We start from the raw sequence: 10,538 nt of genomic DNA, 5'->3' as shown, positions 1-10,538 counted from the left end.
TCCACTTTTTGGAAAAATCACAGCAGATACAGACGGCATGTAACACTACAGTGGAATATCCATAAATCTTTGTAATAATATAAAATTGTCCATGCATATGCACAATAAATATAAAAAGTCCACACATGACCAACTCATGACTGACATGTCGCCCAGACTTGTAAACACAAGCCAACGATAGAGGTAATGAAATCCTGGATGGCCTTAAACTCCAAGCCAGACATTTTATTGTAGGTCCCAAAAAGTCAAAAGGACGTCTGGTAGTACTAGAGGTACTAAAAGTATTAGTCGAGACAAAGTGCACACTGTTTTCAGCGTGTTAAAAAAAATGCTGAGGTCGGGTTCGACACTCAAGATTTAATATTTGACCCAATCAGCGCTGGTCAGCCGCTCATGCATGGAGCATTTAGAACCGACAGCTGTGTTTAAAATCAATAGTCGTCCAGGTGCTGTGGAGAAGACCATCTGGTGCTTGCTAGCTAGCTAGCCCACCTCCACGGGGATTTGTTGACACAGAGGACCATGAGCAGCTTGCACCTCGCTACCAGACAGAAACTTTTACCTTCACTAAAGTCACATGCTGCAGTGGAGGCTTTGCTTGCTGCTGGTAGTCAGGCAGCATCAATCAGCATTAGGAGAGGGAATATATTTTTAAAGTTGGAAAGTTTGGGATACTGATTTAATTTAGAAATAAAATGCATTCATTTGTGGAAGTGATGGTCCTTTCACAGTTGCCTTGGTTATTCACAATATTATTGAGCGTTTTATTCAATTTACATTTATAGCTGTTTTAGTAATGGCAGTAACATTTTGCCATTTCTTGATTTTATTTTATTTCATTTCATTTCACTTTTTTTTATTTTATTTTAATTTTATTTATTTTTAGCTCTGTGGAGCAGTTTTTCCATCTTTCACTGTTGGTCATATGACATAAAAAGAATGTTTAAACAATTGGAATTTGCCAACACGTTAGCTCTGTTTGAAGTTATTAATGTATTGCCACACAATGGTGGAAGCAGTCCAGAAGAAGCTTAATCACTATGACTCATGAACATCTGCTTTTAATGTCTGGATTGGGGCCACGTTGGTGAAACTGATCCAAGATGCTTCAAACAAGGTTAACAGTGAGGTTAATTCTTTAAAATCACACCACACTTTGTTCATTCTGTCGTTTTGAAGAAGCGAGGGCACACACACACACAGTTTGTGGGCTATCATTAGATAGATTATAATGTGTGTGACCCTAAATCTCTTTTTTCTAGGCATTTTTTTGTATTTACACTCAGCCGGCAGGCTCTGGTATTCATCAAGACAAGAGTCGGTCAAACATGCTTCCAAATGATCCATAGACACACGCAGCGTGAGAACGTCGCATGAAGAAGACAAACCAATAGTGTCTCTGTGGGGGGGGCTGACCCAGTTGAGATGCAAATGGTTCAGAGTGAAGAAGAGACGGGGGATGGGAACAGGAAGTGAGGATGCGAGGACGCAAGAGACGGAGATCTTTGAGGGCATCTTCCAGAGGAGAAGGACGCCATTGTCCCCGAGATCTCGTGTGGGGGACATCATGCCGAGGAGCCTCACAGGAAGTGGGCTTATCAAGGTCACCTCGCTGACCTCAGCTTCCTGCCTGACAGAATGAGCGACTGTGCGGGCTCACAAGCTTTGCTGTGTGACTTGAGTCGCTCTTACGTCCTTAAATTCCCGCTTGGTCACTCGCATGTGTGGCCAATATCCGTCCGATTGCATCATCTCATCCACGGCAGATGTTTTCCTAGCATTGCTTCTATTTGTCATGCTGGGAACTACAGTTTACTTCAGTGTCCATCTTTTTACATTGATACTCGGATTACCTAAAAATAATAATGCAAATTTATTTTCCCACTTTTAAATCTTCTGAGTCACGATGGCAATTCCTCCCTTTGCAGGAATTGAGTCTTCTGGGTTTTCCACACAGCTCACACTGACTGTAACATTTTGTAAATATATTTTTATCAAGAGGGTAACCCAGAAATTTCTTATCTGGTTTCCGTTTCGATTTCTTTAAACCTATCTTGTTTGTCTGCTTGCCCACACAGGATGAATAATCTGTATGCGCTTTTTATGCCCGAGTAATTTTTCTGTGTAACAAGGGAGTATGAGCTTCTCCAACTGTGGTTATTTATAGGGTGAGGGATTTTTATTGGAAATGCAGTCAGACGGAAAAAGATTTGAGAGGGGAAGTACAAATTTTCGGTTATTACAATTTGGGATGTTGGATTGAAGCGTCAGAGCTAAGGCCTTGTTGATTACAAACCTACAACATACTAAATACATATAGGGTCCCTTAATTATTATTTGCCCATCTTAACATTCACCCTAAAATCATTAAGTAGCCTTCCACTTAAACAAACTTTCGTTTACTTTGACTTTTTATTTAATTGTGCTTGTTGAGTCACGTTGTGCTTTCCTCCCCGCTCCAGAATGGAAACACTATCAAGTCCTATCTGTCCACACAACGTTAAGCAGTACACACACGCACACATCCCCGACTTCTTCTCGCAACTCATTTTATCACCAGTGTAACTCCGGAATTACTCATAATGGATTTCCTTGGATATTCGTGGAGGAGTGTGGCCAGGGAAGAAGCCCTTACATTTTAGGATGTAGATCCAGGAAATAAGCCTTATCTCGAGCAACTTGAGTAGAATGCAGTAGAGGAGAGTCCCTATTTATTTATACATATTACATCATTCTCCAAGAACCTTGAAGTAGCCTTCTCTAACAAATACATTTTTGGTTTTTCACCTCGGAATTTTTTTCAGCCACAAATACAGTTTGCCGCCAAAGAAACGGAACAGAATTTATAGAGAGGTGAAACATTTCTTAAATGTATATACATTTTTACATTAACGGGACAAGTGGGCTGCATTTGAATGTAAATTCAAATTGGGTCATCTTCCTTTAAATGCAGCATAGTGACACTGAAACGCTGTCGATCAGGACAAGGCAGCCTTTGCTCATTACTGACACCTATAGGACTGGAGTAAAGAGAAACAACTGTAATTCACCAACATTTACTATTTATTTATTTATTTATTTATTTATTTATTTATTTATTTAATGAAAAAGAAAACAGGTTTTGCAATGAGGTGCGCTCTAGGTCAAACTCTATCCTTCTCTTTCGTGCTTGTTCGGCCTTGGCTCTAGTTTATCCGTGGCGCAGGAGCCAGACTCCCTCTCTCTTGCTCTCTCCCACACTGTCGGCGTGTGTGATGCATCCTCTGAGTGCAGTATTTGCACAGGGGAAAAGCTTACACAGCTTGGACGTGCAGTGAAGGTTGTCTTTGTGAGTGATGGCGTGTAGTGGAGAGAAACTTTTTATGAGGACACTTGGGAGAAAGTTGCCACTTTATGGATTGTGACCGCTTGTGTCTATTTTGAGTCAATGTAAACTAGGTGGCAATGTTTATGTGCATGAGGTAGAGAATATTTGTCTTTGCTAAAGAGTGTGTGTTTGACTTAGCCATGCTGCTAGTGTGTGCTTGTGTTAACACACACACGAGGCCAATTTGGTCACTTTACGCTCGTGTCCTCTGACAACAGAGGCATGAAGGAATGCATTTTGTCTCATATGAGGTTTTGGCGCCTTAGTTTGTTTGGCAAATTCTCTTTGTGGTGTTTGTTGTAAACAAACTCTGCCTTGCCTTTTTTTTTTTTTTTCTTCAGCTAGCTGGGGTCTTGTAATGATAAAGCACAGGCCTTGAATACAATACCTGCAGAGACACATCTTATTTTTAGACAGTGGAATGAGCATTGCAGTTTTATGGGAAAGTTTATGCAGGAAACTAGAGGGAAAATAGCCTGAGGGCAATTGTTTTTTTTTCCCCCCCCCTTGTGTTTTTTCTTCACTGTTAGCCAACAGAGGGACGGAGACGAGTCACGGATGAGGCTGTGCACAGGCCCGAGACACACAGTGACCCGCATGCGAGTGTATTGTGCTCACATATGACAAATATTAGCACCACATTCCACAGATGGATGTTTTCTCATGTTTTGAGATCTGCAACTGATATGACTCGGCTGAGAATACAGATGCATAGAGTAGATTGTAATTTGAATTTGTTCTATTTTGCAAAACAATAGCTCATAACAGTCATTTTACATGACTGCAGGTGAGACTTCAGTTTGGAAAGCATCAGTGATGCTTTTTCACACAATTTCAGAAAGCTAAACTATCGTCAACCACCGCTGCAAATCACAGTAATGAACATTTCTAATTTCCTCAATACTCAGCATCAACTTCTTGTATCCTTTCATTAACTCCAAAATGTTTACACTGACAAACCTAAAGAGGAAGTGCGTTGTGACCCCGAAGGCTCTATTTGACCATGAGAACCAAAGCAAAAAAAAAAAAAAACTGTCCTGAGATGTTTCTGGCACGTCATGGCTGCTGTTATCCTTCCCATGAACCATGAACTTCACTTCAAACTTGGGAGCAGCTGCTTTGTTTAGATCTCAAGCACTCACAAGACCCATAAAACACAATCAAATGAATGATCACAAGAAATACTTGGTAAGTTTCATTTCAATCTTAACAGGAGGTGGATATACTTTAGGCCATCAATTTGTTTTGCCTCCAATTCCTGGCATTAAAGCTAACAGAAAAACACACACCATCAAAAAAAAACATTCATCTTCACGTCGGCAGCAGGCATAACAACCCCCGCAGTTCACTTCCTGTCTCAACTTCTGCTAGCTGCTCCGCTAATGGGGGGTCATATATGTTTATGTACGTGCATCATACTGTGTTCCCGCGGGCATGGAAATAGCTTTAGCGTAATTTCTTGAGAATAACAAGCACAAAATCTTCAAAATCAGCCTTTTCTCTCCTACTTATGAATTCAATGCTCCACACTCACACGTCAAAACTTTTTCCTCAACAATCTGCTTCTATAACAGTTCTGAATACCAAAGTGTTGGCGTCATTAATGTTTGCTTGGAACAAGTCTTGTATAATTTCTTAGCTAACGCATCACATGATTCCTCTTCAGATGAAGAGTTAATGAGTGATTCTAAACTGGATGTGTTAATGCCAAATAGGGAGTGAGATAATCCTGAAAATGACTTTGGCATGCTGGCAGATGTGATGAGAGTTTGAGCAAACATGCTTAAGAGATGATTACAACTGCTGTGATGAGATTGAGGGCAGTGGAATCAATGAACAACAAATACCCGCAAAGCCTTTCAATTAACAGATTTGACTCTGTAGAATTGAATTTTGGAAGAAAAAAAAAAACAAACATTTTTTCTGACATTTGAGACGATTGAGATAAATCTCCGTTTTTCCACGATGAGACAATGTGATGAAATGATGACATGATGTGTGAGCTAAATAGCATGGGAATAATCTTCTCTTATCTCCATCTTGTCTGCCGCTTTTTCTCTCCCCTGGACTAATAACACGGCAACGTGATTAGCTTATCTCGACGCTTTGTCTCAGCGCCTCGTCTCTAATCACACACGCGCCGTTCCATTAGTCCATGTACAACGCAAAGCCGCCGAGTCAAATAAAGAGCGAGTTAAATGAGGCCGAGTGACATCTAGCCTGATGCATGCCTCTCTTCGCCTTTCACCTCTCGCTGCATACACACAAGGGAGATGACCTCAGTCAGCCTGGAGAACTTTTTTTAATAGTCCCATTGTCTGTTGAGCTGAAAGTTGCACTCAATGATTTTGTTGATTAAAAACAGAAGTAGGAGGTTTTTCCCAACTTAAATGACAATGTGGTAATTTAATTTTTTTTACTGCAAAAATATGATGGTAGCAATGGAATAAGAAATCTGCACGTTTGATGCTTGTGTTTTTTTTAATTTTATTTGCAGTGTAGCAGTACAGGTTGTTCCTTCAACTCCTCTTGCACATACAATCCTTCACATAGGAGTCACTTCAATGTACATACATATGAGCACAGAGCATTTAAATAGGACTTCACTTGTTCAAGTTAAGTAAATAAATGTGAGAAACATGACAACAAATAAAAAAAATAAAGTGACTGTGTGTGTCAGATGTAGCCAATGATGTCCTTGCATATGATTGGCTGCCTGCTCCCCGACTTCATGAGAGCGGCAAAGTGGTAAAAGTCTGTGTCCAGCTCGTGAATGGCTGAATAGGACTGGTGGAAAAAGGGGACCTTTGCCTCAGATGACACGACGGGACACGAGAGACGCTTGGGGGCGTTGGCTGATCTGCTGAGATGAGAATCCGCGGACCTCAACCTCACTCTCTCCTCCACGGACTTTGACAAGCCGACGAGTTTCCTCCGCATGTTGCCCAAAAGGCTTCGTCCCAATCTGCGTCTGGGTTTTGGTTTGAGCTCGAGGGGATCGGGACAATCGGGTAGGTCCATCCAGTTCTGTACGAGGTCCGCAAAGCTGTTGTCTCCCAAAACCAGAGGTTGGCGGCTGCGTCCTCTGGTCAGCAAAGCGTTGGCCCAGTCCTCCGGGTCGCCCGCCTCGAAGGACGTCCACCTCTCCAGACAAGCGTCTGACGTCGATTTGGGCCTAACGCGCCCGCCTACCGCTCTGTTGGTGCGGAGGCAGGCCGAGGATGACACGCGTACGTTCCTCGTCCTCCTGAGGACCACCCCTTCGTCTTGCCACGACGCCTCAGAGTACCCGGAGTCAAAGTCCAAACTCTTGTGGCTACTGGGTGAGTTGAAGCCCAGACGACTACTGCGGCCGTCGTCCTCGTAGTCATCCTCCTCTTCCTCCAGAGGGGCGGCCAGGCAGCAGGCTGAGTCGTAGGTGCTGGCCGTGCTGGCGCTGGATATTCTGAGACGGGCACGCTGATCTCTGGGTCGGCAAGACAGCGGCACTGCGGACGGGTTGCCGACGGCAAAGATGGGGAGCTGGGTGTTGCTGGGAGGCCGAGCGTGTCTGCAAGCCACGGGACACGTCCTCCTCAGATGCTTCAGGTCTTGGAGGGATCTCATCATGTAGTTCATGTGCTCCCTCAAACACTCGCCGGACTCTCGGAGGCACAGCTAAAGAGTGACAAATATCATGTTTAGACTGGTCACAAGGTAATACTTTTCTTTTTTTAAGACACTGAGAACTAGACTCTAGTTTATGCCTAATTGGACCTACTGAAGGGGTCTGGAACATGTCAACATCTGAGTGTGACACTTCTGCATATAATTGCTCATGTCTATTGTGAAGGTCTGTGATTCAAGGCAAAGCCAAAGTCCGTTCTTTGAGTTTGAATCTGGAATGATACGAGGGGAAATCCAGACACGTGCACTCGTTTCTAACCAGTGTGCATTTCTCCAAAGTGAAAACATCTGCAGCATATCAAACGCCACTCTCGTGGATCTTAATTTAGCTCCAAAAATGGGAGTTTGTCTCTTTAAGAAAGTCGCCTGTGACAAACTAGGGCAATTTAATACCACAGTTTTCTCCTTGGGATACGTTTCTGATTGGCTGGAATGTTGTGGCCTCACGCTTCAAATGTGTGAGGTATCATGTGATGCTGCGTGCGTGCGTGCGTGCGTGCGTACGCGCGGGACAGTGGAGGCTGACTGGGGATGCCAAAAAGTGTGGTAGAGTATTTGTCAGGAAAACGAGCTATAAAATAAAATTAAAATGAAAACTTTTGTTCCATTATATGTACATTGCTGATAGCATCACTTTTGCTTTGCAGTGTTATCAAAGGTTTGATATAAAGTGTGGAGGAAAACTTACCATATCGTTTCCTCCGCCTCAGGGGAACGCAAACGAGGCTGCAATTTAAATCAAGAGCACCTTCCGCTGGAGTTTAAGTAGAACAATTTTTTGCCCATCTAGTAGTGAAAAGCAGAGTCCCGAATGCCGATGTCGTCTCCAGTTGCTCGGCCGAGTGCAGCTGTACTGATGTGCGTGAAACCTTGCGTCTTGTTTTGGGTCGTTGCGCCTGGTGGGGCGAGCAGCCAATCAGAGACAAAGTCCGAACAGCCAATCGGCGAAGCTCGCTCGCAAAGTGGCCAATCAGTGAACTGTGCGCACAAAGCTCATTTGCGTAGCCCCATCAGAGTAAACAATCTGATTTAGCAAGTAATGACTAATCAAATCATGGGAGGAAATAATTTACTACAGTTTTACAAAAGATTTGTAGCAGAGCAACATTTTAATTTGCTCCTTTCGACTGATGATGCCAATGATCACAGTATACAAATCCGACAGTTTTTTTAAAATAAAAAATAGTTATGATTTTGTTGATGACAAAATTGTTATATTTTATTCAGTTATGTAGGTGTACCTAAATAAAATACTTCACCGTCCAAAAAGTTCATATTATATATTATATATCATGTGGAGGTGTATCATATGTCAAAACGACAAATCAGAATTTTGTATTTTTAAACACACTTGTGCCCATTTGGGTCTCGGATGGTCTGAATTCAGACAAAGGGTGGATAATCACAGTTGGGCACATCTAGATGAACAACCATTCACACTCAGTCACACCTACGGACCATTTCAAACCTTCAATGAGCCTGTAAAATGGAATGTTTGCGGATTACCATTAGAACCACACGCAAGCACAGGGTCGATATGTAAATTGGACTCAGGAATTTGAACCCAGAGCCTTCCAGTTGTGAAGTAAACTAATCTCCAATCCAAAAACTCTCAAATTTAATTGAACAAAAGACACATGTTTTATGTTAGAAAATCTGTGTCAGTATTGTATGTATAAATGGCAGCAGGACGATACACCAGTTAATTGTACCTACTGCCACCTAGTGGAAAAGCATTTAATATTTCAAGTTCATTATGGCGGTGACTAAAGGCAACTAAACACTTGTACCCAAGTGTAAATGCAGACCTTTTTTTATGTTTTCCATTAGATTGTAATATTTAATCCCGACCTGGCCCGCCCTGCTTATTTTGTCCAAATGCCTCCTAAATAAAGCCCGTGTTGCAGTGGTGATGGTTCATTGTCATTCAAGTATGTAGTAACAAATGCCTCAATCTGCACATTAATGGTCTGTTGATCCCAAACTGTCGTTCACTCTCTAGTCATCGCTTGACCCTTTATGGTGATGTGATGGGAGCACTTGGGCCACAGTGGCTGCCGTTCAAGTGCAGCATTAGCATGAAGCAGAAGATAAGGGTGATACGCCCGAACACATCTGCATCACCGTTGACCATCACTAAATTGATCATCATCACATTCTTAGCAAGTCACTTTGTGTTGCATTTACCTGCAAATTGCACTCGTTCAATTAGTCACCGATCCTATATTTACATTGCAATGACTGCCTCCATGCAGATGCAACAGTACTCTTTAACCACTTCAATTTGTAATCATTTTTTAAGATGACAATCTAGTAATATGCCTAAATGTTATAAAAATTAAAGGTGGGATCCCTCGATTTTTTTCCCTTTGTACCGATAGGTTGTGTCGAGGCAATGACAAAAATAGGTCAAGTACTTTAGTCCACAAGATGTCGCTCCAGGTAAACCTGTGTAATGTCTCCAATGGTGGTTAAGATCGTAAATGATTTATGTTGGTCTATTTTTTCACTTCACAAAAACCTCAATTTGAAGAGCGGGGTGAATATTTACAAATAAGTTTTAAATTCAAATTAACCTGAAATAACTATTTTTGCTGGACGGTCATGCTGCCATAATAAATTAGCGATTTCTACGTATATGTCAGATAAGTGAACAATTGCTGATTGTATTACAGTTCATATGCATCATGAATATTATACAATATAAAACTACGAAGTGCTATGTTTAAGTACTAGAGTTATAATAATTTAAAAGCATTACATTTAATCAATTTACTACAATTCAATAGCGTACAAATAGCAGCAGGTACTGAACAATCAGCACGTTCGAATGCATTTCTTCAGTACTACAAACTTAAGAAAAATGGCAACTCTGCAAACGGACTACTTAAAAAAAAAAAAGCAGCTAATGATAAATTCTAAATTACGACTCACGAAGTCAGCTTTTCAAGTTATCGCGGAGGTAGATCGACACGTTCCAGCACTGGTAGTTGGTTCTATGAGATGAATAATTAGGTGCTTAATTAATCTAACTACAGCTAGAGGATTTTGGGTGAAAACTGTATGAACTCACCTCGAGCTGCAAACAAACATTTCATTCCTCGCGCCGCCCTGTCAACCTCCGCGCATTTGCGGATGTGCAAAATTTATTGGTGCTCAGTGTCAAGCCAAAGATGACTGATGTGACAAGAGAATAAATCCACAACAGGTGGTTCGTAGGATACCTGTTACATAAGCAACCATGAATCTAATGGGCGAGGGTCAAGTGATCTCTACTTTATTCGAATTAATTCATATAATGACTTTGAAGCACGTTTACTAAAGAAAAAAACCTTTTTCTGGAATTAGATTTTTGTCTCTCATTAATCACTATATATTCAAGGAAGAATAATGGGAGAGAATGGGGAAGGGGGGGGGGAAAGGAGTTGTAAACAAAAGTCAAGTCACACCCACAAACAAAGCGGCTACTACAGTATAAAAAGTGACACAAAGTTATTTCGCTACA

At 41.7% G+C, this 10,538-nt stretch overlaps 1 protein-coding gene across 1 annotated transcript; it reads right to left on the bottom strand.

The window, feature by feature from the left end:
- Positions 1-5,837: 5,837 nt before the first annotated feature.
- Positions 5,838-7,910, bottom strand: LOC133162727 (PAK4-inhibitor inka2-like). The gene is made up of 2 exons (XM_061292124.1): positions 7,722-7,910; positions 5,838-7,024 (listed from the first exon to the last, which is right to left on the bottom strand). The coding sequence occupies exons 1-2, from the start codon at positions 7,722-7,724 to the stop codon at positions 6,044-6,046; spliced, it is 984 nt and encodes a 327-aa protein (XP_061148108.1). The 5' UTR covers positions 7,725-7,910; the 3' UTR covers positions 5,838-6,043.
- Positions 7,911-10,538: the final 2,628 nt, after the last annotated feature.

The sequence above is a fragment of the Syngnathus typhle genome, linkage group LG11 (assembly GCF_033458585.1).
Source record: "Syngnathus typhle isolate RoL2023-S1 ecotype Sweden linkage group LG11, RoL_Styp_1.0, whole genome shotgun sequence".
Classification (NCBI taxonomy): domain Eukaryota; kingdom Metazoa; phylum Chordata; class Actinopteri; order Syngnathiformes; family Syngnathidae; genus Syngnathus; species Syngnathus typhle.
Note: the sequence above shows the minus strand (reverse complement) of the source record. Positions and strands in the feature narration are given on the sequence as shown.